This window comes from Thunnus albacares, chromosome 5 (assembly GCF_914725855.1).
Source record: "Thunnus albacares chromosome 5, fThuAlb1.1, whole genome shotgun sequence".
Classification (NCBI taxonomy): domain Eukaryota; kingdom Metazoa; phylum Chordata; class Actinopteri; order Scombriformes; family Scombridae; genus Thunnus; species Thunnus albacares.
Genome location: NC_058110.1, coordinates 23127366 through 23154934, shown reverse-complemented (window position 1 = coordinate 23154934; position 27569 = coordinate 23127366). Strand labels below are relative to the sequence as shown.

Here is a 27569-nt window from a genome sequence, read left to right as displayed (position 1 = left end):
CGATTAACCTATTCACAACGGTGTTTTGACAAAATCACAGTCATCATGTGATACCTAATAATGCTTGCATGAGCTTGATTTATCAGTGTGGCTTGTTGGCATCTGAGGGAGTAAACAGCGTACCAGTCAATAATTTGACACCTAATTTGAATCTGTGTAGTTGTAAATATACTGAGGTTAAACAGTGATAATTGTAAAGACGTGATATGTATGAAAATAAGCATATCTGTGATTTTCGTGTCACTTAAATATTTTTAAACGGCCTCGTGATGCTGTCTTCATCATATTCTTTTTCGCAGTATTCTGATTAACCTCAGGATTATCACACATTTCCCACTAAAGTCGCGACATGTTCAGTCATTTTTTGGATGAGAAGAAGGAACTGAAATTATTTCGAAAGCGTTTAAAATAGTGGAAATATTTCCAGTTTGTCCCGCCCTCAAAAGAGAGAGAGAGAGAGAGGAGAGATAAATAGAGAGAGAGAGAGAGAGAGAGAGAGAGAGAGAGAGGGCGCTCCCAGCCTCCCAAGTAGGTCTCAGGGCATAAACTAAACTTTACGCACAAGTTTTCTTCAGGAGCACACCAGCACTGCAAGATCAGGGACGCAAGGTAAGCAATGTGTTTTTTTCTTTTCTTTTTCTTTTTCTTTTTTTTTTTTTTTAGAAATAAATCACTCGATATCATTGTATGATTTTATACGTGGAGCGGTTTGCTTTCCCCCTGACGGATAACACAGAAGCACTGGGACAAATATTTAAATTACACGCTCTGTTATCAGTGAAATTATATGTGAAATCTTGTATGATATTTGGTGATTTGTCGAATAGGAGTGCTATTCCTGGTCAAAACTGACAAAAAGGAGAATTAAATAAGTAACCTACATGCTATTATATGTGTGCCTATACGACTGTAAGGTTCAAATGTTTAGGTCACATCTAAGACTCTTGAGTCTTGTTCAACACGCAGGGGAAAAAATGACTGGTCTGATCACAACAATTAATGAAGTTATCAATTTATGCATTTCAGAAAACTTTTTTAAAAAATCTCCCTGAAATAAGCGACTCATTCTTTAATTCATTTCCCATCATTGAAGTTTGCGAGGATTCACGTCTCAGCGTGTTTGCTTGTAGGTTTAGGAATTAATAGATGCTGAAAAACAATGTTTGCACGTGTGTGTGTGTGTGTGTGTGTGTGTGTGTGTGTGTGTGTGTGTGTATGTCAGTGAGCAAAAGGATAAAGGTCAATTTTTGGCTACTGAGATGACAAGGCACACAGCCGTTGTTTGTAATGCTTTGTGAGACATTCCTCGAACTGATAGCTGAACAAACAACCCGACAGACTATTTTTCATTGACAGAAAACAACCCTATCAAAGCATTTAAAGCTACAACCAGATGAGTTCCATGCTCAGTCCACCTGATTTATTTATCACCCACTGGCCTCTCTGTATTACATTTTCCCTCTCACTTGCTGCGAATGTTGTAGAAAAACACAGAGTTTTGGTTTTGGTGCTTTTTGGGCTGAGTTCAACACTGTAAGTCACCATAGCAGTGGGCCATGTGCCAGTTAAAAGACTGCAAGATCTGGTAAAATGATTTTGTACCCACAGAACACAAAGACATCATTGATTCTCTAAATGGAGCTGCAGTGCACTTAGTTCTTTTGTAGCTTTGCCTGAGTTATGAAGGAAGACAGGGCTACAGATGTTACATTTATTTTGATCACCTCTAGATTTTATTGTTATTACTTACTAAATTCATGCATTGCATGTTTTGCATAGACTGGAAATAGATTTCCCAATATCAGCACACGGTCAGGCAGATGCACCGTCTTCCAACAGGTTGTTTTATTTTCCAAAAAGATGACAAGTTATACTGTAAGTTGTATATCAATACTTATAGATGCTGTGTTTTGCAGCAATATCTCCAGACTCTCAAGCCCTCAAGAATTTGCTGTTTCTATTGAAAGAAAAGTAATATGTAAACATCTGCCATCCTTTGCCTTCCGTAACAGCTCCTCTTTTGGTGGGAATCTATTCCAAGGACATGCAGTTTGGGAAAAATGCGATAGCAAAACAGGCTGTGGAAAGTGACTGAAGCTGGCTAGAAACATTTCAGGAGGAAATGTCTACAAACAAGTTTGTCATGCAGAACGATTTTGAGTTAATCTCCAATTTTGAGCCAGATTTTTAGCATGAAATGTCACATAAGTCTCCTGCGATTGGCACAAAAGCAAGCAGTGAAGCAAAAACAGGAAAAGTAAAATAGAAAACACCTGGTTTTCAAAATGCTCTCTGATTTGAAGTCAGATCACTTACTACCAGGATCAAGCCTGTCACATTCTGACTTTGAGCTGCCAGTCTGCCTCTGTACAGTATGACATGTAATGAAAAGCTCAGAAATCTCATAAAATGCATTCATTCCTATTATTTATATTACTTGATAAATTACAAACTATGCTATTTTCTTATAAAAGTATTTCTGCTAGTTTATACAGAATTAGTTGTGTGTTATTCTTACAAGAGCACTGTTTACTGAGACAGTTTATGCTCCACCAGCTATTGGGAGAAGTTAGCAATGGACTCAAATGACTTTCACAACATTCCCACCGTATTCCGCAGAAGCAGACAATTTTATGAGTGTACAATTCATAACTTAGATAAGCAGTTCTCCATGCAACACAATCAACACACTGTTTTTGCATGGAAAATTATTACAGTGTCATAGAAGGGAGGTTTTATTATTTCAACATGGTTTTTTCAACAACTGACAATTTTTGTTGGGTTATAATTGTACATATTTCCCTCAGTCAACTTTACCTTTGGCCAAATTTCCATGTGCAATCAAATATAAACCACAGCCTACATCCCCTGTGGTGCCAAAAGAGTAGGCATGGAAAAACGTATATTTGGCAGGCGGTCAAATAAAAGCAGACAGGTTATTAAGTCAAAACATGTGTTTTTGATCATAACTGTGAAAAAAAAAAAAAAAATCCAAAAATAATAAGACACTGATTGGTATCAAGCTGAATGACAGACAACTTTTGTGCTATAAATATATTATTAACCAGTGTTTACTTTCACAGGCTAAAAGACACAAATTCTTTCTCACCTGGAATCAAATCTAGCCTGAAGAGAAGCTTACTTTGAAGACTTGAAATGTTTCAATTTTTTTGTACTTTTTTATACAAAATGAACGTTCAGAGGGCAACATTGTTTTTGTTTTGGATGATGCTGTGCCTGGACATCTGTGTAAGCCAGAAAGACTGCACAGGTGTGGATTGTCCTGCTCTGCAGAACTGCATCGAAACGATTTTGGAAAAAGGTGCCTGCTGTCCCACCTGTACACAAAGGGGCTGCATCTGTGAGGGTTACCAGTACTACGACTGTGTCCAAGCAGGCTTCCGGAAAGGGAAAGTCCCACAAGGGGAATCCTACTTTGTGGATTTCGGAAGTACAGAATGCTCCTGTCCCCAGGGAGGAGGGAAGATAAGCTGTAATTTTATTCTGTGCCCTGAAATTCCCCCCAACTGCATCGATATTTTACAACCTGAAGATGGATGTCAGGAGTGTGCACGAATTGGCTGCTCCCATGGCAACAAGAAGTATGAGGCGGGACATTCCTTTCAGATAGACCAGTGCCAGGTTTGCCATTGTCCAAATGAAGGTGGAAACTTAATGTGTTCACCCATTCTCGGCTGTGACCCACGTAGTGTTAATAAGCCTGTGTTGGTTACGACCACTGAGAACAACAACCCTTTGAGAGACATTAACAGACATCATGACAGCCGACAAACGAGTCCTGGACCATTTTCCAAGCTGGCATTGGGAAGCACTCTACCACTGTATAAGCCGGACACACCCAGTTTTGGCACAAAGGATTATGACTATACACTGGCAGAGCCAACGTCTTCCACTATTCAAGATCTGGCCCGACCACTGGAATCTACTACAGTACTACCAGCTTACCCAGAGTCAAGCTCCGCATCCTTCAGCTCGCATGATGACAGAAAACATGAGCTGCGAGACACACAAAAAAGCTCTGATCCAGAGCGGAACAGCAAGGATGAGGTCACACATAAAATGGATCCAACCACTACTGGGGCTTGGAAAGAAACATCAACATTGCTAACAACTACAACTGCACAGAAAGCGACCACAGAAAACCACAAGCCGCAACAGGAAATAGGAGAAAGGACCAATAGACACAACAGCAACAGAAACAGAGTGGTGCAGGACACTTCTTTAAGAGACACAGCACACACGACCCGTGTCAACAAGGTGGGCAGGCAGTCTGGTCATCACAAACATAGTCAGGGCAGCTCCCACTCTGTAAGCCATAGGGGCCAAGAAAAAGTCTCAATGGAGCCCAGAGGGCCTCATGGTGGAGAACAGAGTTCATACCCGACTATCCAGTTCAGCCCCACCAGCAGAGCTCCAGTCAGGATGAGGGAGGATGGAGAGCAGCCTGACAGACAAGCTCAAACCCTCCACAACTACCAGTCTCAGGATGAAGAAGAAGATGCAGAAGGTACGTTATATATTTCAAGTCTTAAAACAATCATCAAGTGCCCTTATGAACATTGAAACAGGTTTTTCTTGCTCTAATCATTCCTCCTGTTCATACTGACAGTTAGAAGATCCCCTCTAAATGTGCTAACAATGTAAGTGATGCGGGACAAAATCCACTCTCCTTGTTTTGAGCAAAAATATATATAGAAAATAATGTGGAGCTTCTGCCATCTGTGTTCTTCAAATGATGTGGAAATCTTCCACAGATAGTCTTCTTTGTAAAAAAAAATCCCTCATTGTGTCTTGACAGACAGTGTTTTCCTGTTCAATTGCAGAGGAAGGATCATAACAGAAATAGGGAATTTGGACAGCTTTAAGTAAACTTTTAAATACATTTTAGCATAGAAGGATGGCTGTGGAATTTGTCCCCCATCACTTACAATGAAAATGAATTATGACGGGATCTCTTAATGGCCAGTATGAACGAACAGGAGGAGTGATTACAGCAAGCAAAGGGACTTATTGGTCATCAAGAGGTCAGTAACATTAACATAAAATGTTCTGATGAATTCAGTGCCGACATCAGAATATAAAACGATGATTTATAGCCCATGTTAGGTTGTTACTTGTTCACGAGACATCTTCCTCCTCCTCCTCTCACATCCTGTCTTTTGAGGAGGAATTCATAATCACTCTATTCAAGCTGGCAGTGGTCCAGGAAAAACAATTGTCCATGGAAAGGCTGTTTTCCCTAGATAGCATTTATCTACCTTGCTCAGAAGAGAAAAGCCCTATACTTACTATGTACTCATTTTCAGTTCATGTTGAGAGAATGGTTTATTTATTCCTCTAGAGATTTGCAAATAGCGAGTAATATTAAGCCTGGTGCCATATTTACATTATTATGCTTCTAATATATCTGATATATCCTATAAGAGCAGCTGAAATTGCAATTTCTCTCCCTACTTTGCTCCAGTGAGAGTCCTGAGGTTGTACCTCCTGCCTGTATCCTTCATGTCATTATGAACATGTTCTCAAACAGATCAGCCTCCTTCAGGGCACAAAGGCCAATCGACTGCAGGCACTGGGATGGAAAGTAAATGATGAAGTGATTACAACAATGTCTAGAAGATGATTTACACTGCATGGGAAAATAGAAGAAAAGCACCAAGGATTATTCTAAAATATGAAGCTAGATTACACACTGTACAGAATTTTTAGAATATTGACTCTCATATAGTAAATCTAATCCTATATAGTCCCATATAATAATCCACATTTATTTAGAAGAATGTGATTTTATGCAGGTCCCTAAAATAATGATGATTAATAAACATCCTGACAAGAAAACATGATTTGATCATAATTTTCTCCGTATTTTATAGCTTTATGACAACAAGGTAGTCTATATATAACATTCCCTAAAATGAGTAGATTAAATTATCATGCTTATGACTGGTTCATTGATAAAATTAAGAAATTGGTTTAGCATTCTGAGAGTTCTTTCTTATTTTTTTTCCAGCAAACAGCAGTCCAGAGGTGTGTAGTTAACCTACTTTACAACACTATTATTTTTGTTGAGACCTGTCAGGACTTTTCTTTCCTTTCAGCACCTGGCCTCCATAGGTATGTATAATATATGCTGAACGCATCTGTGAGGTGAACTTCAGAGGTACCTGTCAAGTTCATTCATCGGCCTGAAGTTGGAGAATTTATGTTAGAAATTGACTGTTTGTTGTTGTTGTTTGCCATTCACAATTTTGTTAAGGAATGCTACAGGACCAGGTCAAGTCCGGGTAAAATGTTTGTGAGATGTACTTTGACTGATGTCCTCAACACTGAGTGTAAGCGCATTAGGATGGAGTCCAGCTACTCAACTGTAAATTATAGCTTCATGGAAGACAGTTTGAGCTGAGGTAGGATTTTTTTTTCTTCTTCTTTGAGCTTGATGTAGCCGGTCTGGCTACTCAGTTTGTGGAATGACACTGACTAAAGCTTCTCTGGTGAAGGTCATTGGACTAAGGGAAGATTTCCAGAGCGGTGACATGTTAAAGCCTAGACAGGAAAAACCCAGCTGATAAAGGCCTTGACTAATGCCTGTTATCAATGCCATTAGCAAAGGATGCCAAAGTTATTTGGAGAGGGAAAGAGCCAGCATAACAAGAACACAACCATTTTTCACATTAACATTAATGGTCTGTCTTTTCTGTGGAACAAATCCCAAAATAAATGTTTTTTTTTACTTTCAGTCAATAACTCCTCCTTATTTGCCCTCTCCCTTCCCAACCAGAGGCAATGTGTGCTCAGAAGGGGGATGGGATTGTTTAGGCTTTCTAATGCTTGGCTGGACCTGGTATAGGATTTCTTGGGGGTTGTACCTGTGAGCGGCATAATGCCCATGTGATGAATGAGACCACTGTTGTGGCTTGATTGCCAGACGCTACTCACTGCTCCCTCATGAGCCAGTGTGATTACCCGTCTCCCGTGAGGCTACTGGTTTCCCAGTCTTCCCAGTAATCACCTCATCTAAAGCACACCTCTACTCACGCGCTCCTTCCCTACCAACCATAATGTTGAACCAATGTAGAAGAATGTTAGACATGGATAAGTTGATAAAATACTTGGCTGAAGCATAAAAATCATCTGGATTGAGGAGGAAAAAACTAGAGCGGCACTTGTTTTTATCAACGGCACTGTCACAACATGCTGCATATGGGAGTGGGCTGAACAGATGTATAATTTTCCTTTAGCATGAAAAGCAGGGTGAATACCAGAGCTGGCCATGAATCTTGGCAAATCTCGCATCCGCAAACACATCCTTACTGAAAAACCGCCCGATTCACATGTCACCGATGCTGCTCAGAACTCAGCTTGAAAACATCTGCTCCAGATGCAGGAAACCACTCATAAAAAAGACCTGCTGTATATGTAAAGATTGGTGATAAATTGTTACACATTAACAGATCTGTCTCTGGTACCCATCTGTACTTCTGTCATTAACATACAGGCAAAGTGCAGCTGTATACAGATGCTTTCAGACATACAAATATTATAATGATACATTATATGTTTTATATTATTTTTATATTGTAATCTTACATTCATTTATGTTTATCCATCACTGATAGAATAAAAATAGTTACTCCTAACCAGACTGTCAACTAGGTAATATTATTTCTTTGGGCTCAGTGTTATTTTTATCTATCAGATCCCAATTCTGGATTTGGACAGATTTCCTCTGGCAAGAAATGAGCGAATTTCCTGTATTCTGATTTTTGAACACACCTTGGAATATATAAGGAATAATAAGGCAATAAGAAACAGGTTCAAATTACAGGACTGTGGTTAATATTTGGTCAGAGGCATGCAGCTGAATATGCTCAACAATTTAATATGCAAAAAGAGTCTGTAATGCCAATGTTATATTGTAAATAATTTACAGAACAGTGTGGGTATGTGCATGTTTGGGTGTGTCAGGAACACATGTGACACCTGTAGAAAACACAAGCTATACAGGATGTCTCAATAATTCAGTGCACCAATAGCAACAAGTTCTGACTGTGTATTTTAGTGTTTCATTCAGGTTATCTAACCACAAGGAGGTGTAATTGGATTGGAAGTTACTGTGTGAAACCATCAAAGACTGAGGCAAGCCCTTAGGGCTCACATCAACTAACTTTAACCCCAGTTAAGACTACAAAAAGATGGATTAAACGACTGTTGGCTCACAGTCTCAGGGAGATTAAGACAAAAGTCGTCGATAATTGAAACCTGAATTGGCCTTTCTAGAAATGAAGTCATGGTGACAGCAGGAGAGTCCTCCCTGTTATGTCACAGACAGCTGTTCTTGGACAGCGATTATGTGTTTCAAAAGACAAGATATCTCTGCAAGTACTCATGTTGAAGGTGAGAAGAACATTGTGTCACTCCCTCTCGAGCTTAACACAGGCCTGCGCTAACACACACACACACACACACACATACACACACACACACACACACACACACTACCATACATACACACTCAAACGCGAATATGCTTTTAGGCTTTCAGCATCAATCATCTGACATGTTCAACCACCTGAGTTTTGTATGTCATGGACCCTTGGCATGTGCTGTTATTCACATTGTTGGTCCTGCTCTCGCCAGCCCACCTGTATTGTAAATCACCGCCAAGTCCACAAAAGAAAAGACACATGAGCTTTGATTAGTGGCAGCGCACTGCTTTATGACACCTCCAGACATGTTGAGAGTTGCCCTTTTTGGTTGTTATTCTAGCTCCATATTTTCAGAGGGTGTGATGTCACCAGTTTTGGATTTGGACAAGAGTAAAGCATCTGGTGTTAATGCTAGTCTAATGGACAGATATAATGACAGGCCTGGGACAGAGAGATGGTCCTCAGCCACCTTTCAAGCCTGCATCTGAGATCTCCATTGTGTCAGCACAATAAATCAACTTAGCTAAATACCGCACAGCTGAATTGCACAAATTGCTATGAGGGCTTGATTAGAAGGTCTGTCAAAGAGACAGGAAGAGACCTGGTTAGAGATCAGATATAGCTCAGCAGCTATTTTGGTGAAATGTAGTATCCCTCCAAAGTCCTCACTGGTTCATCCACTTAATCCTTTGTAAACATGGTCATGAACTGTATGTATTTTAAATGTGTATACATCCCGCAGTCTGAGTGGACATATGGAGCAAATTTGAGTGACATTCATGATGAGTGAACTGATTATACCTGGAGAAAATGAATAGGTGGCAGAAGGAAGGAGGATGAATAATTATGTTCTCTGTCTTTTAATATACATCCACTCAGGTTCAAAGAGACTTGTTTAAATGCACGGCTGGCACAGATACTGTAGTTTTGTATCAAAGAGTCATTGTGCCTTTCAAGGTTTAGATTTTCTCATTTCTTAACCTTTAAATTATGCACACTGCAGCCGTCACTTGCTCTGTTCTGAGTAATTGCCTCAGTCTTATTATGTATGGGTAAGTAAGGAGAGGTATTTCAACCAAAATAAAGTGGATGTGGAAGTTTAAATGCTAAAATGGCCTTGGGCACTCTCAGACAACTGTGCTGACAGTCTGACTTCCACCCTCATTTAAGGCTTAAACTGACCATCCTATGAGAAATTCTTAATTAAAGTTTAGATGGTTTTTCATATAATTTTAAGCCGTGCTAGCTGTGTTGGTTTCTTGGTCCACTACTTTCGTCCAGACTGTCATGTCTTAACTATTACTGGATGGAGTATAAAGACATTCATGGTTCCCAGAGGATGAATCATTCTGGCTTTGGTGATCCAAAGCACTTTTCCTTAGGTTGACATTTTTTGGTTTTTACTGAAACATCTTGGGAACTATTAGATGGATTTCCATGAAATTTGGTTCAGTATTCATGACCCCCTCAGGATGCATTGCAATAACTTTGGTGATCCCCTAACTTTTAAACTAGTGTCATAATCAGGTCAAAATTTTTATTTTCCCAATACTTTGGTTAATGACATTCCCATCAGCCTCAGCTGCACTTTGGGTTTAGTGCTACATTGTGAACATGTTAGCATTCTGACATTTGCGTTTAGCTCAAAGCACAGCTGAGTCTAAGACAGCACTGCTTCACACAGCTGCTAGTATGGCTGTAGACTCTTTTAGTCCTGTTATAATCAGTTTCCATCTCTGGGATGACCTCACACACTTACATATATCTCAGCCTGTTCACAGCTACACAATATACACTGTTTTATCTATGGGCCTACTATCACTCTAGATTGATAAAGCAGTGGTCCAAATCCAACAGTAAACTTAATTATATTATGATCATGTACTATAATCATAAATCCAGTGTGTGCCAGTGTAATCACATAAAACAGAATAAAACAAACATGCTACATTAAATTTAAGGTTAATTATGGTCTGATTACACTGTATAAGTTAAAACAGTAGTAAAAGTAAAAACACAAAATGCTCACCTAAAACTCTAAATGATTGTGTTTTGTGTAAATCCATTTTAACAAATATTTTGTCCTGTATGGTGTGACTAACTGGGAGAACATAAATGTCATGAGTTGAGTCTTCTACAGTAGCACAGGAGCCACAAATCAAAGCTGGAATGCGCTGCCCTGTTATTGAAGTAACACATATATATTTTCCCTGTAAACTGGATAATGTGTTTTTGCTCTGTCTGCGCCATGACCCAGTTTGAAATGAAGTGCTAATGTGTGACTCTTTCCCCTGCTTCAGCTCTGATTAGCCAGGATGTAACAAAAAAAAGACAATTTTACTCTGAAGGTAAGTTTTTTATGGAGTCTTGGGTTTCGTGCTTCTCTCTGCCAATGAAAGTGAGAGCAGAGTCAAGGAGTCTGAAAAGAAAACAAAGAACTTACTTGCTATTCTCAGTGTGTCGTCACCAAAGCCAACTCTAAGTCTATTTCTATGAGACGAACGTTCCACGAAAGATGAAATTCAGTTCCACTTCAAATACACTTTAAGCATCTCTATGATGGTACATGTTAACCCTCCTATTCCAGCTGAATTCACATTGTAACCGTTATTTCATGTGAAACCCTGGCTGCACTCAGTGGGATAAATCTGGACCTGCATGTTTGTGTTTCATTACAGTGTCTGCCAAGGAGCTGATGAAGACCTGCTGTGAGACAGGGGAGAAATGGGCTTCAGCTAATGGTCACTGCAACAACATGGAGCCACCCACTAAAGATAGGCAATCCATCTGCTGGTAGGACCATTATTAAACGCCCATTCACATCATTTAACTTAATTCTTATAATTAAATCCAACACACTGTAAATCATCTTAAATAGTCCTCTATGGCAAGTAGTTCCCTGTTTATCTTCTTTATTGGATTTATCGCCAAGGTGAATTTGAAGGGGACATTACTGAAATGTACAAAAGACATAATGACAAGGAAATGTTCATATTTTGAAATTATGATGTGTTTTCTTTCAAGATGAATCACAAAAGTTATTTTTTTCTTTGGAATTACTGAATGCCTTCAGGGCTTTGACTGTTAAATGATTAAGATTTAAGTTTCCACAGAAGACACACTTTCTTTTTTTAAATTAAATTTAGAAAAGAAGAAACTCAAAAACACAGTCAGCTCTGTAGCAGCACTTGTGGGAAGAATAGCCAGCCCACTCGTTGCTGTAGGGCCACAGTTGCAGTCCAAACACTTCTGCAGTCCATTCTCCTGTGTGCTTTTCTCTGCCAGGACTACCCAACAACAGTGCTGTTTCGGTTCCCTGAGAGAAAGTCGGTGTTTGGCTGGAATGAATGCAGCCAGAGGGGGAAATATGTGTGAAGAGGAAGCCAGCGATAAATGTGGGATCGATTCCTACAAGGCAAGTATCTATGACCAGATACCACGGGAAAGGGCAAACACAGTTCACTGGGTTCACAGTCAAACTTAATGACACTGTAAATTTCAAATTAAGCCTGCATTAGTCACAGTGGAATTGAAAACATGTGTAGATGGCACTTGTCTGCAGTCAGGAAAAGTCTTTGTGCAGTGTCTGAACAACTTTATTCTCCATATCTCCTCTGAGGACTACTGCTTTGGTGCCAATTCCTGGTCATTCAATTACCTTATTTAATTTAGACAAGTGATTTAGAGCCAGTTAAAACTGAAGATTCCCACTGTGCTACAAGCTTTGACATCTTCAGAGAAGATCTCAGCAATTGGAAATGTCAGACGTCAATTGTTTTGACCTCTCTGAAATTGTGGAAACACATTCTGATAATTGATGTGGTAAAACAGTAGCAGTGGTAGATATTAGGCTATTAGGCACTCCGTGAGGTTCTAGTCATGGTGTAACTGTATTGTGTTTGTCCAGATTCCCAAAGCGAATCATTTGCCATCTGACCTGTGTGTTGAAGGAAACTTACTCACCTACTCAGAAGCCCTTGAGCCGCATGGGGCCATTATCGACTCTCTGCTGCAGTACAGCTGTTAAATATTGGCTTTCACCACCGTTCTTAGGACCCCTGTAGATATAGTAATATTATGCCCTCTACAACCACGCTACATCACAGAGGTCATTACTTCAGTTTTATGTTTCGCCATGCCCCTGTGCACTCTCAGTGGTGATCTTGCTGAGAGCTACAGGGAAACAGAGTGAGAGTCTGCAAGCAAGGGGAGAGTTGCCCCAAATTCATACTTGTAACTATCAAAGTTCAACTGCTCAAGACTAAGAGAGACTAAGAGTCTGCAGCCATGCTAGAGGCTCTTTGAGGCTATTTAGACACAGCAGAGCTTTGAGATGAATGCTAACGTAAGCACTCTGATATGTTCCCAATGGCATCACTAATATGCTGATGTTTAGCAAGTGTTAACCATGTTCACCATCCCAGCTTAGCATGCTCACATTTTCCAAATAGCACTCAATTCGAAGTACAGCCGAGGCTGATGGGAATGTCATTATTTTTGCAGGTATTTATAAAGATTAATTTAAAAATTTGCCCAGATGATGGCACTAGACGAAAATTTAGAGATTACCAATGTTATTACAATTCATCCTGTGGTGACTATGAAAGTGTGTACCGAATTTCATGACAATCCATCAAATAGTTGTCAAGACATTTCACTGAAACACAAATGTCAACCCCATGGTGGTGCTAGAGGACATTTTTTGATGATCAAAGTCAGTAGGATTCTTCCTCTGGGCAACATGAACGTCTATACAAAATTTCATGGCTATCCATCCAATGGTGTTGAGATATTTTAGTCTGGACCAAAGTGGGGCACCAACTGACCACCCAGAGCCACAACGCTGGATTACCTAAAAACAAACATTGCATACAGTTTGGACTAGTGAGTGCAGACTTTCTGGTCAAAGAGAATTTTGATTTTTTACTCCTACATGTAACAGCTACTCTAAACAGCTACATGATCCATGAGCACATGTGTGTAAAGACTGACTGTGTGACCTGCAGGAGTGCTGTGGCTGCTGCTCTCTTGGGCTGCAATTCCGCAGCGAGGGGCACCGCTGCGAAGCCCACCAGCACCTGGGCTTCCATTGCAGACACGTCTTCCTCACTTGCTGCGAGGGAGAGGACAGGGGGGATGGGAATCGAGACGGCTGGCACACTGTCAGAGAGAGGCCCGCTCTCGATTCGACTTCACCTCCAGAAAAAGGTATTGTCAACAAATTCACACACAAATACACAAACCCTGAAATGCATTGCACGCTTCATGTTAAGGGAAGGGGTAGCGTTGGGCGCGGCATGTAACTGATGCACTGCCAGGAAAAAGTACAGATTTAAACCGAAGACAATCCATTTTCTTTATGGTTGCTGTTAAAAGAAGCATTGTAGTAAGGCCCCCAGCCCTGCAGAAAAAATGATGCTCCTCAGTCACCTCCCAGGGCAAAGTATAATAGCCCAGTCCACCCCACTCTACTATAATTCTAAGAGATGTAGTACCTGCCTGCCTGGCATCGCTCTCACTTCTGTTTCAGCAAACCACTCTCTTGTTAGATGTATTGTTATACAAGATTTGATTTGACTGCTATGAGTTGGAAAACTTGGCTCATTTTAAATTCATGTTGATTTTTATAAGAGCCCATCTAGGGAAGGGCGTTGCAACTTGTTTAGGATATGAATGATGTGGTATGTGGGAGTGGTTGATGCCTTATATTTATCTCTATAAAAAAACACATTACAATAGAAACAACCAAAAAAAGAAATGCTCCTTATCATTGTGGACTGTATTATTATATTCAAAAGGTGTTCTCCTTCAGGGGAATGTATGTAACTATTTTAAACTTGTTATGCAGTTATTCATATCATTATACAGTTTTATTACCCGTGAGAACAACAGCCACTCTCTCCATGTGCTGTAGTGTCTGACAGCCTGTACCCTAAAGAGGCCTTCTCCATCGGTGGGGAGCGGGACGGGGAGAATGCGGTGGAGGGTCCTGTTGAGGTGGAGGACATGGATGAGTGCCTGATATATGAAGACATCTGCCACCACAGATGTGTCAACATACCAGGCTCTTACCGGTGTGAGTGCTTCCCTGGATATGTGCTGCAAGAGGACGCTTTCAATTGTGCACAAGGTAAAGCAAAGACCACCAATTTTATTGTCATTAGTAGTGTCATACAGTGCTGGCAGACATTTCCAATGATGCCAGCATACATGGAAGAGACTCTCTCTGCCATTTGCTCTTCTGAAATATGATTTACAGTCCACATTCCCGTCAGGAAGACCCCATTTATTGCAGCTTGTCTACACATTCATAGTGTATTATTTTCCTGCTGTCTTTGAGTTCCTTCCTGTCTGCAAGCCCTGATACTGCCTAATAATAGTTATTCAAATCACACACTAACATCCCTTTCCTGGACTGACAGCGATGCTCAACTAATCACACTTACACTGCTGTCGAAAAGCTTTTCCAGTTTAACATTTTCACTGTTTGAAAAACAGTCTTTGCACAACCTGAAAGCCGGAGGTCTGCTCAGATGTACAGTATGAGACATATTTTCTGGTAATGCTGTGTGACTTTAGTGCAGTGTACCAGACTTTAATTAACAGTGGCTTTCACCAACACAAGCCTGTCTCAACAGGATACTAATGCCAGAGCTCTCAGCAAATTACAGTGAGGGATGGGGCTCACTAATAAACCCAAATGTTTGTCTGCAGGCTATGTTTTTTCCTGTCTCACCTTCACTGCCATTACAACTTTCATCTAGCTGCTAGCTTCATATCGTTAGATGAAAACGCAGGCATTGCACACAGTTTAAGCCTCTAACTAAGGCCGCAGTAGATGGCAGAGGTAGAATTCTTGATTACAGTGTAATGGCACGCTCCTGTGATGAGATTATTCGTGTTTCTGCAGAGACGGTGGAAGAGGAGAACAGACTGAAGGAGGATGACAGAGCGGCGGTGGAACCCACCTCACTCCCTCCATCCCCCACCCAACACTCTGTCCCACTCAACCCCTGTGAAGGTTAGACATGTACGGCTTAATGAGGGGAGCGGGAGCTACAGGCCTGACAGCTCACAATGAGCACTTTCATTCATCATTACCGCTAAATCAGTGACTGGAACATGCATCTTGATGCAGTCGAATATGTTTAGAAGAGAAGCCTGCGCAGGTTGCCATAGACTGACATGTTATTATTTCAAACTCACCATTTCCATGAAATGTTATTGCACTGCAAATGTCAAACACAAGCGGTGAGATGGTATCAAAGGTTAGTTTGTGTTCAACATCAACCACTCATTCTCATGAGTTCTCCATATCATAATTTGTGCAGGGTCACATTTTGTTTCTCTTGTTTGGTTTCCATGACACCAGGGTGGAGGTCCACAACACTGTTGGACCAAAATTAGGAAATACAATATGACCAGGTCAGGGATCAACCTGGAAAAAGGAAATGAACAAATGGAAATACACAAAAAAAATAAATACTGCTCTGTCTCCCACACAGGCCCACAAAGCTTGCCTCTGTTTCACCCTAAATACTGTTGTGTGGAGTAGCAGTACAGTATATTTCATTTAAACTAACTAATGTTTGCAGGAAACAGCCCCTGTGAGCAACAGTGCACCCCAGTGGGCGAAAGGCCACAATGCTCCTGTTTCCCAGGATTCTCTCTGATGTCTGATGGACGCTCCTGTGAGGGTAAGGCACTAAAACTTACATATAATGCTGAAAACATTTTCTTACATCACGTCAGGGTAGCATGTGGAAATTTTGTGCAATCACAGAAGTGAAAAATGGCTCCTAATTTTAGCCCTCGTTTTCAGAGGAGTTTGGTTCCAGTCGAGGAGAGTTTCTTGGCAAGAATGTCTGCCACTGATTTGTCTCTTTCTCTCATCAGCGCCTCTAGATTTGCAGAGGAGATACAGCCCTAATCCCCTTCACTCTCAGCAACACACTGTGATGCAGACCAAAAAAAAAAAGCCAGAATGGGAGATTTTTTCTACCAGAGGGATTATCCCAACAATCCATGCATTATCACGATACATCTTTCTGACTGCATGCCCTTTACCCTTTATTTCCACTCAGAATGGTGGTGGACTGTGCGTTTTATCATGAGACCAATCAGCTACTGCTCTATATGTCTGTGTCTCTGGGGATAAATCTTTAAATAAGCCATAACCACCAGTCTGTCTCCAGCTTGACAGCAGCCAACTGTGGCAGTGACACAGAGAGCAGTTCAGTGTGGTGACAAATTTCTCATTGTGTGGATGTTATACCCAGTGGCCTTTCCCCCCTAATCTGTCTCCCAGAAGAGGGTCTGACCCCTGCCTGTAACTGCTGAGTGTAAGACACATGTCAGGGCTCAGATGATGGTATTTTTGTACATCTCTCCCTTTTTATTCAGCATCTTCTACTGTGCACTTTTCATTATTCATTATCTTTCTTCACACTGACACATTTCTCTTTTATTCTTTTGTTTTTTTCGACATCCAGACATAAATGAGTGTTTGTCCACGCACGCCTGCCAGTTGAATGAGCGCTGTGTAAATTCTGCAGGGAGTTATATCTGTCAGAGACTGATCACCTGTCCCGCGGGATACCAGATCAACAATGACATTTGTGAAGGTACACTACACCTTATCAGCGTTAAGCAGCATCAAAGTACTCCCTTCCACCCACAGTGAATATGTTGTAAATAGCACCAAGAGAGCATTTGTACTACTGCATGTTCACAATCTAAGGAAAGGACATTGTTCAGACAAACAATCACTTTTTCCACCCTTGAGAGTAAGTATTGAAAATTAGATTTTTTTTAATTCTTCACGTCCAGTGATTATGTAATTTCACATGTGAGCACACACACAAGAGGGAATAATAACAAATATTACTCAGAGAGCTATTTCCGAAATATTTGCTTGTATGAAGAACTGCCTAGCTTTTCTTTCTGTAGGCGGCGCCCAACTTGCAGTAGTAAACCTCCCAATACGTCTCATTATTTCCATGCACCATAAATTGGGCCTGCAGCAGCAGTGTTCAGGAAGAAGAACCCCTAAGATGAGTATTAGATGTGCTCTAAGTGCTGTTTGCCACTGCAGATGGGTTTCTGTGGGCTTAGGTAAAGAGACCCAACTAATCTGCAGCTCCTTATGAACATAAAGAATGTTCAATCATGCAAAATGAGCATTTAACAAGAAAGTGTGTTTAACGGTGAGCCTCCAACAGCTGCCACTTCAGGCATAAGCGAGGAGTGAAAAAACCTTTTTTGTGCTGTGCTACCTATTCCCTATTCGTGGCTCACTAAGAGACTGTAATGAAACTCGCCTTTTGCCTCTTCTCAAAAATTCACCACATAGGGAGAAACTGAATTGTGTTCCTTTCCCTTCTAAACAGAGTCAAGTCAAGTCAAGTCGATTTTATTTACATAGTGCCAAATCACAACAGAAGTTATCTCAGGGCACTTTTCACATAGAGCAGGTCTAGACTGCACTCTTTGCTTTACAGAGACCCAACATTCCCTCATGAGCAATCACTTGGTGACAGCAGCAAGGAAAAACTCCCCTTTAATGGGTAGAAACCTTGATCCGAACCAGGCTCTAGATAGGCGGCCTTGACCGGTTGGGTTGAGAGCAGAATGACTCTTAGCAGCAGATTGATGCATTTTGTGTCAAAAATCGCACCCCTTCTTCTCAGTGTCATATTGACAGACGTCATGCACATATTACCAAAACTCACTCACTGACTCCATGCACTTTCTGTTAACATCACCCAATTGGGTGCTAAGAGTAAGGCTCAAAAAATTATCACAAAAAGTCATTAAAAAAACATTAGTGACAAAATGTTTGTTTTCTCCAAACAATTTTTACTCATAAAAAGTGTGATTATACATGTATAGTGACACTCACATAGTCAAAATGATTTCCATCCCCAATTGGGCTAGAGATGGAGGCTACCCCATCCATACCAGCATCACTGTCCTCCCTTGCTCACTCCTCCATTACAGGCCCTTACTCCTCCTCCACCAAAAATATGTATCAAAACAACATTGAAGATCTGGAATCAATTTAGATGCCATTTTGGGTTTCAGACAACCTCTTTTTCCGCTCCGGTAGCCTCAAACCCAGATTTCCCCCTATGTTTTCTCAACGTGGTCTAGTCTCAGTATTAAAAGATGTAGAGATCTCTATATTAACAATACATTTATTACGTTTGAACAATTACTTGTTAAATTTGGTCTACCCAGACATAATTTTTTCAGGGTCTTACAGATCCGGAGTTACGTCCGCAGCATAGATCCCTGATTCCCCACCCTTCCTGGTGAAACACAGTTAGACACTTTTCTTACCCCATTTCCCACTCTGAGAGATACCATGACAATAATCTATAGAGAAATTTGTTCTTTACAAACCACCTCATTAAATGACTTAAATCCTCATGGGAGGAGGACCTGGGTGAGAATATATCTGATGGGCTATGGGAAGGGGTACTTAAAAGGGTACGTACCTCTTATATATGCGCTTGGCATGGTCTCGTTCAATGTAAACTCATTCATAGGGCTCATTGGACCAAAGCTAAACAATCCAAAATTTACAAGAATGTGAACCCTAATTGTATAACCAGTCTCCTGCAAATCATATACACATGTTTTGGTGTTGTCCATCTCTTGTTGGTTTCTGGAAAGACATCTTTAACACACTCTCAGAAATAAGCGGCACACGCATCAAACCAGACCCTTTTATTGCATTATCTGGGGTTTCCTCACCCACACTACAACTGACCAGAATGAATAGGGTGTAATTGCCTTTGTCACTGTGTTGGCGAGACGACTAATCTTGTTTAGATGGAAATTCCCGGCAACTCCTTTTCATGCTCTTTGGATTACAGCCGTTTTAAATTGCATAAAGTTGGAAAAAAATAAACACACACTTAAAGGGTCTACAAACAAATTCTGTACAATGTGGACCCCATTACATTTCCCTGCAGTTCCTTGTTGAATGGAGGTGAGGACATACACGGCATCTAGGCATCTAAGAGGTTGAGGAGGACTGTATTGTAAAATTCTCACATACTGTGCAGCAAGTGAACTCTTTGACCTATTTAGGTTCCTTGAAGCCTTTGCCTTCATTGTGAGGGAGGTCACTGCCAATCTCACACACATTTATCCTGCTTCCTGGCTTTTCTCTCTGTGTCTCCATCTCTGTCAGGTATACTCAGCCCTTGCAGACTTTGCTAGGCTTGTGTCAGGAGCAAGATGCTCAATCACTATCTGCTGTTTAGAGACCTACCATATATACACAGGGCTGCCTGCCAGAGCTGGTTTAGGCCCCTATACAGCAATTACAGTGCTGCAGGCCTGTTAGAAAACATGAGACACTCATGCATTATGCACTCTCATACATACAGTATGCACCACAATTTGTGCTCTTTTGAGATTGTGATTTCCCACCAGCATTGGTTCATACTATGGCAACAGATGTGGAGGGCTGATTGACGGGAGGTAAATCTCTGTGTAGACAGGTGTTAGAGGACTCTGGGGGGTAGATACTCCCTCACACACTGCACAGTAAGACCTCTGTATGTAATTTCTGCTGGTTTTACTCATTAGAGGCATTCTTCTAGTTGAAATAATAAACTGTCGTAGTGATTAGTGATTAGTTAAGATAATATTACTAAATTGTAATACAATTCTTTTGCTTTTGAGTAACCGGTAAATTATTGGCAGCAAGAGACTCTTGATGGGCGAACAGCAGTAGAAGTGAGTCTTACAATCTGCCATTGCACCACAGTGCCATCCAGTGGTGAAATATGGCATTACATGTACATGGCATGCACTGTAGTTAACACATCCAGTGGACTATTAGACTGAAACTAATGATGTTTGATTTGTGTGTTATTAGCAATTAATCGTTTCCTCAGTCCTCATTAGCTCACTTATTCATCCTCTTCCACAGATATCAACGAGTGTGAGCAGGGGAGCCATAATTGTGGGCTTGGCTTTGAGTGTGTGAATACCGAGGGCTCTTTCAGGTGCAACCCTAAACCCCGCTGTCCTGTGGGCTTTACCCAGGGCACACAGGGCAACTGTATAGGTAGGATACCTCCTTTCTTACTGATATAATTGTTAAAAACTAGGTTCACATTTTTTCAAGTCTGTCTTAAAGCAATACTCACATGCCCACATGAACATTTCAAGAGTTATTAGTCACTGTAGTCATTCCTCCTGTCCATACTGGCTATGAAGAGATACTCACCATCTTCTATTCCTCAGAATAGAAGGGGGGGGGGGGGGGCTGAAGGTGATTGCCGAGAAAGCAATCACCTTCCAAGAAAGTGAAACAGAAAGAGGTTTCTGTATAAAAAGAAAGCAACTTTGGAAAATACCCATTTGATTTGACAAACTCATATTAGCCTCAACTGAACTTTGGGGTGCATTTATTACACAGAAGAAGGACTGTGGATTTTGGAGGCACATTAGGCAGGGATCTCTTTATGGCCTGTTTAGTAAGGAGGTATGATTTCAGTGACCAAAAGCTATATTAAAGTACATATGGGCATGTGATTATTCAAAAAAAACTTGGAAAATATGAACCTATCCTTTAATGTCCATTCCAGTGCTGTTTGCAAGGGTTCAAAGATTGAAGGCCAAATGTATGGAGGTGTTAATTCAATGATTACTTGTTTTCTGGTTGAATTGTGCTACTAGAGGGAATAAAGTGATAAAGTGTTTGTTTGGAATAGAAAGCCCTCATGGATTATATTGCAAAAATATGTCCCATTAAACCCGTGTAAAGGTTCAATGTTATATAACCAGCAAACAAGGGTCTTTAGCCTTGTTTTATATAACAGTCAGACGTAGTTTTGTCTTGTTCCCAAACACAGGTGAGTGAACCAGCCCAGGTAGAAAATTTCCCCACAGGTGAATCACAGTCTCTTTAGACACAGGGTTGTGCGTCGCGCAGGTGAATCAGCAGGGCTGCAGTGACAGAGGGGTTAAATGCCACACAGACAGGAGATCAGAGCAGTTGCTGTTAGGGGCTGCAGAGGGGTGGATAAAAGCCAATCCTCTGTCCTCCTCCAGTACAAACTGATGCTGTGGAATTAGCCCCCAGGGGCAGGAACTGGGGCATGTCGAGGCAGCCGACACCACTGTAAAAGGAGTGTAAAAGAAATGCTCTGAGAAATGAGAAAATGTCAGACACACACACAACAAAGTTATCCACGGGGATGCAACTGTGTGATGTGTGTTTGCTTTGATATTGCAGCGTGGCTAAAGAGCTGCCCTCTGGTCTCCCATGCCTTGCCTTTGTGCCTTTGGGTCTTCCCTCTTCTCCTTTTTCTTCCTGTATCTCTCTCCATCTTTCTTTCTTTGTCTCTGTACCAGACATTGATGAGTGTGGCGCTGTGGCCCAGCCATGTAGTTCAGGGTTTAACTGCATCAACACAGTGGGATCCTACATGTGCCAGAGGAGGATAATATGTAGCCGTGGCTACAACGCCAGTCCCGATGGAAGCAGATGCATCGGTAAGATTTCTGGCTGTTACACATGAAGAACATGTCATCAGATTTGATATACAAACTTAAGGACACTGTCAGCAGAGGATGTGATGCATGCAGGCAAGAGAGGTTACACAATGATACAGAGTTTCAGACCAAGATATTTGCTCATGTACCTGTAAAGAATCAAAAAATAATAAATTATATAATAATTGATGTTATTTGAGTTGTTTGCAAACACCATTTGCAGCTGAATGTTATGATCGTCATTTTATTAATTCCTTTATCTCTTCACCATTCCTGTGCATCTTGTAGATGTGGATGAGTGTCAGAACAGTCTGCATCGATGTGGAGAGGGCCAGCGGTGCCACAATCTGCCTGGTTCCTATCGTTGTGAATGCCAGACAGGCTATCAGTATGACTCATTCAGGAGGATGTGTGTAGGTATGTTGGACGTCATACGCATCATCATCAGAGGTTTTAGAGCTTTTTATATTTTGTCTTTTCCCTACTCTGTCACTGTTTCCTGCTCACTCTGCTCTCTCCTTCCCTTCCTTCCACCGTTCATTGCTTTTTCATTCTCTTGGACTACTGTACAGCCACCTCTCTTTGTCTTCCTCCTCTGCTGCTCCTGTTTATTATTCTGTGGTGGAAGAGCTGCTGCTGCTGTATCCTCGGCTCCGCTGCTGGATCCTGCAGTAGCCACTGGCCTAGCTACCGATCACATCTCCTGCTGCAGAGTACTCCGTTCTGCCTCTGCTGCTGCTCCCTCTGTTTGTGATTCACTGTGTTGTGACTCTCATAATAATGGCCTCTGCTCAAGTGTTTAGACTATCAGCAAGCAGCTGGTCCCCTCACATCACACTGTCGTTGACATACACACAAACACGCACAGGCATGCGCACGTACCCGTTCGTGTAGGTCATCAAACCCGCACATGCTTGGTTGCACACGCGCGCTTGCACACATGGGTGCAAACACACAAATGCAATACACATTTATAGAGGTATGATGACACTGCTTCTTCCTCTCAGATGTAAATGAGTGCTGGCGCTACCCAGGACGCCTGTGTGCCCAGACCTGTGAGAACACCCCAGGCTCCTATGAATGCTCGTGTTCCTCTGGCTTCCGCTTATCCGGCGATGGCAAGAACTGTGAAGGTGTGTGTGTGTAAATGTCTGCTTAAGTGGGTGTTTGTGCATCCATGTGTGCGTGTTGGTGCTTGTCGTTGTATGTTTTTGTGAATTTGTGCGTGAAAATATGCCTGTGTCTATGTACAGTATGTGTTTGTGGGTGGACCAGGCCTGTGTGTGTGTGTTTGCATGAACAGTGCAGATTTCCTTGACTGAGCTGACATTAAAGCTGGACACTATACAGAATATTGCTGAAGAGGGCTGGCAGTTAGTGGTATTAGTGTATTGTACTGTATATCATGCAATGCCTTCAAGCACAAACCAGTAAAAACATAATTGGCTTAATAACAACACCTTCTTTATATGTTAGGATAAAAACATTGAAAATCCTTTGCTCAAGTGAATGGTGACAGTAATGAGCTCTAACCTCTAATCTCCAGATGTGAATGAGTGTTTGGCCAGCCCTTGTAGTCAGGAGTGTGCCAACATCTACGGTTCCTACCAGTGCTACTGCAGACAGGGCTACTACCTCAGGGAGGATGGGCACACCTGTGAAGGTGGGGCACGCTCTATTACACATCAGGAATACCATGTTTATACCATGCTTATGTTCAGACAAGTTAATGAATCAGTTTCACATGATTTACCTCCTTCTTGTCAACCAGACATTGACGAATGCTCCCAGAGCATTGGCCATCTGTGTACCTATAAGTGTGTGAACGTTCCTGGCAGTTACCAGTGTTCTTGTCCTGAATATGGATACACAATGTCGCCAAATGGACGCTCCTGCAGAGGTGAAAGCATATAAATGTATACTGTCCTGTAGTTGCTAGACTTCAAGTTTGCCTCATTGAGTTCTGCTTTGAAATAGATTTTAAAAATGTCTCTGCACCCATTTAACTCTTCACAGAGTGTACATTAATGGTTATGCTCTGATAAATATAATTGGTACTTTTACAGTGGCTCAATAATTACACAGTCTATAAAACTTTATTGGCCTAAAAATCTTGTCATGCTAATTTGAATTTTGTACTTGAGCAATTTCCCCCACAAGGACAAGTTTTTGTCTTTCATGTTTCAGCAATGAGGCTTTTCCCCAAAGTTCAATTATCCTGTGACGAACACATATCCTCCTCTCCAGGCAGTAAAACCAGCATGTGTGCATTAACTGTGTGTTTTAGATATCGATGAGTGTGCCACAAGGGCCCATAACTGCTCTCTAGCTGAGACCTGCTACAACATCCAAGGAGGTTACCGCTGCCTTTCTCTCAGCTGTCCACCAAACTACCGCAAAGTGTCCGACACGTAAGTGATAAAATCAGTTTGAAAACCACACTTGTGTTCAATATGATGCTTCATTGATCTTTCAAGAGGTTGACATTCTGTTATGTTTTTGTAATAGATTTGAGATTGGATAATTATTTTGTATCTAAGATATATATTTTTACCCTTTTAAAACAAGAAGTGAGAGCAAAAGGATAAAAAAAATCTGTTTAAATCATCAGTTTAACTGTTGGAATCTACTTAATATAGCTTTTGTTTGCTTTGTCTCTGTTTTTGAAGATTTGATTATTTAATATTTCTTCATTTTTCACAGCATTTCATACTGTAGCCTTAAGTGTTTGAATGTTTGAGTGTTTTGAATCATTATCTTTTAACATCTCTGACCTTCCCTGCGTCCTTTGTAGTCGCTGTGAGCGGATCAGCTGTCCCAACTACCTGGAGTGTCAAAACTCACCTCTGAGAATCACCTACTACTACCTCAGCTTCCAGTCCAACATCGTCATCCCCGCTCAGATCTTCCGCATCGGACCCTCCCCTGCCTACTCTGGAGACAACGTTATTGTCAGCATCACCCAGGGAAATGAGGAGAACTACTTCAGCACCCGCAAGCTGAATGCATACACGGGTGCTGTGTACTTACACCGACAGGTTGAGGGTCCAAGGGATTTCCTGATTAACGTAGATATGAAGCTTTGGAGACAGGGGACGTTTACCACTTTCCAGGCCAGGATTTACGTCTTCATCACGGCCAACTCGCTCTAACAGTTGGCTCAACTGTGGCCGCTATGGACCAGTTCAGGAGGACTTTTCGTATCACTATTTAACAATTTCATAAATATACCACTGTCTGTTATGATGGAGTTGAGTAGTTAATCTTGCTTATGTCCAATTGAAACGAATATCAAAAGACTGCTGTAATAGTAGTAGAATATTCAGAAAGAAACTGTCTGCTTTGTGCCAGTTTTTGTAATGCTATTCATTTCCATGGCTCACAAAACACATTCATTCAAAAGTCCATTCAAATCTAAGGCTAAAATATAAACTTTCAAAATATAAAGATACCACCAGAATGAAGCATTTTGCCATTGTATTAATTATCTTAACTATATGTGAGTAAAACATAAAAATGATAACAGGCGACCTCTATCCTCTGCCCAGCTCTTTTTCTAATATCCTGGTTTCCTGCTCATATCATCCAGTTATCAGATGGCGATGTGTGATTTGATAACACTGTGGTGAAAGCACATGAAATTGTATTGTAAGAGTTTCCATGTTTCCACCTTTTCTTTTACCCTGCGCTGCTGTTTTTGTTTTGTCTTTGAAGTATTTTTTATAACTAATTTAATGTTACTCTATATAGTGATTTTTTGTATCCTTGTAATCAGACACATTATGGATGGATGTATCATATTTTTTATGCTAGATTCATAAGCCGCAAAGTATTTTAGTAAAATATTAAAACACACCAATGTGGTTTGGTGAGTATTGACTGATTATGTTTATGAAGAGGAACATTATTTGTTGAGGAGTGTGGTGTGTGTTTTTGTTTTATAATCATCGTTTTCATCATCGTCATTTTCACTTGACTAACTTGTTTAATTATGCACCGTACACGTCGGATAGTTGCTGATGCACTTAATGTAGTGAACATTATTCTTCAGTGAAGTTGTTAAAGTATATAATCCATTCTTGTTAGGGCATGTCACACAGTAAATATACATGCTTATTTACATACCTGTTCACACCTTTCTAGTGAACTCAACATGAGCGTCATCCATCAACACACGCCAGTTTGACGCACACACGTTTTATGGCAGCTAATATGGCATTGGGTGTTCTGAAATAAATTAGATTATTAATATATAATCTTATATTCATGTGTAACATGTTGTGGGCACTATATAGCATAACTCCATCTATTCTAGTAATATAGAAAGAGTTACACTCCCACCTACAGGATGAATGATGCCCTACACCCTTATTTTTTTGCCTTTCTTACAAGGCAACATTAATGTCTTACACAACAGAACAGTCTCAAAGGGGAAAGGTGCACAAATGTCTCATTAATTTAGAAGAACATTAAACCAATTTAAATATAGAAACTTTATGTACAAAGGGGATGAGTTCAGTGAACCTCCCAGACCTGCTGTAATCATCGGAAAGGGTGTGTTTGTCTTCATGACAGAAGTATTAATGTATGCTGCACATCCAAACAGAGCTGCCTGCCAGTTTTCTGTTATCTCAGATGAGTTATACTGTCGAAGGTCATTTCAACAAAAGAGACTGATTTCTCCGATTTCTGCACTAATTTTAGTCCTTTACTCCTTGCATTGTGTAAATGGGTAACAGCTGTTTAGTCCCAAAAGTATCAAGGAAACAATCAATACAGCTCTCGAAGTCTGAGATGTTCCTCCTTGACATAACTCATAATAATAGCTATGTGTGTATGACTGGCTCAAGCTTTCAAACACACCCAATGACTGGGATGCCACTGTTGGTATGTACAATACAGAACAAGCCCTAGAGCTGTGATTGATGTCTCTTTCCCCTAATTAGCTTTATCTGCTCTTCAAGATTAGGTGGTGCTGTGTTTCAGGGACAGTGAATCACGCATCCCAGACAGGGGAAGATACACACATCTATTATGGGTTTAGTGACACTGACAGGAAGTTTTGAAATGTCCTGTTGAAAGGAAGAAGGGCTGTTAGAGAGTTATAGGACTGGCCAGTCATAGAAGAGACAGATAGACTGCAAGGTCACTGTACTAAAGGAGAGTAAGCCCGTCATGTAGCCTCAGAGTAATCCAAAATATCATTGATGCAAACTATCAGAATATCTACTGATATCAACTCTTATTAAATAAATCTTGAGTAAGGTAAATTACATGTGGACCTTTAATAATGTGATGCTGCAGAATTTTGGCATTGAATTTATTCGTCTTTTGGTTTCAGGGGATATAAGGGACTGTCTGGTGAAATCTGGGTCAATAAAGCACCAACACAAGGATGAGTAATCTTTATCCCCAGTTGGGTAGAAAACCACAGAAGACTAAAGCTTGTTTTTCACCCAGTGTATATATATTTTTTACTTTTGGTTTATTTGCCTAAACTAAAATATGATAAAAGTGTGGCTGCAAACAGTTGTAATACTCTATTCCTATTTAAAGATCCCCTTCAGACATGTGGTAAGCTATATAAACAATACTCTGCTTAGA

At 40.8% G+C, this 27569-nt stretch overlaps 1 protein-coding gene across 2 annotated transcripts; it reads left to right on the top strand.

Moving 5' to 3' along the window:
* The first annotated feature begins 508 nt into the window (after window positions 1-508).
* Window positions 509-25840, top strand: LOC122982525 (fibulin-2-like). Of its 2 annotated transcripts, XM_044351871.1 has the most exons (17): window positions 509-609; window positions 3084-4528; window positions 11126-11240; window positions 11733-11862; window positions 13454-13655; window positions 14362-14577; window positions 15358-15468; window positions 16043-16144; window positions 16940-17071; window positions 20395-20532; window positions 21825-21965; window positions 22254-22382; window positions 22973-23098; window positions 23512-23628; window positions 23737-23865; window positions 24253-24376; window positions 24760-25840. In XM_044351871.1, exons 2-17 carry the CDS (start codon window positions 3157-3159, stop codon window positions 25115-25117), a joined length of 3642 nt encoding a protein of 1213 aa, XP_044207806.1. In that variant the 5' UTR covers window positions 509-609; window positions 3084-3156; the 3' UTR covers window positions 25118-25840. The 2 variants fall into 2 exon arrangements, with proteins under 2 accessions (XP_044207806.1, XP_044207807.1); XM_044351872.1 differs by lacking the exon at window positions 16940-17071.
* The last annotated feature ends 1729 nt before the right edge of the window (window positions 25841-27569 follow it).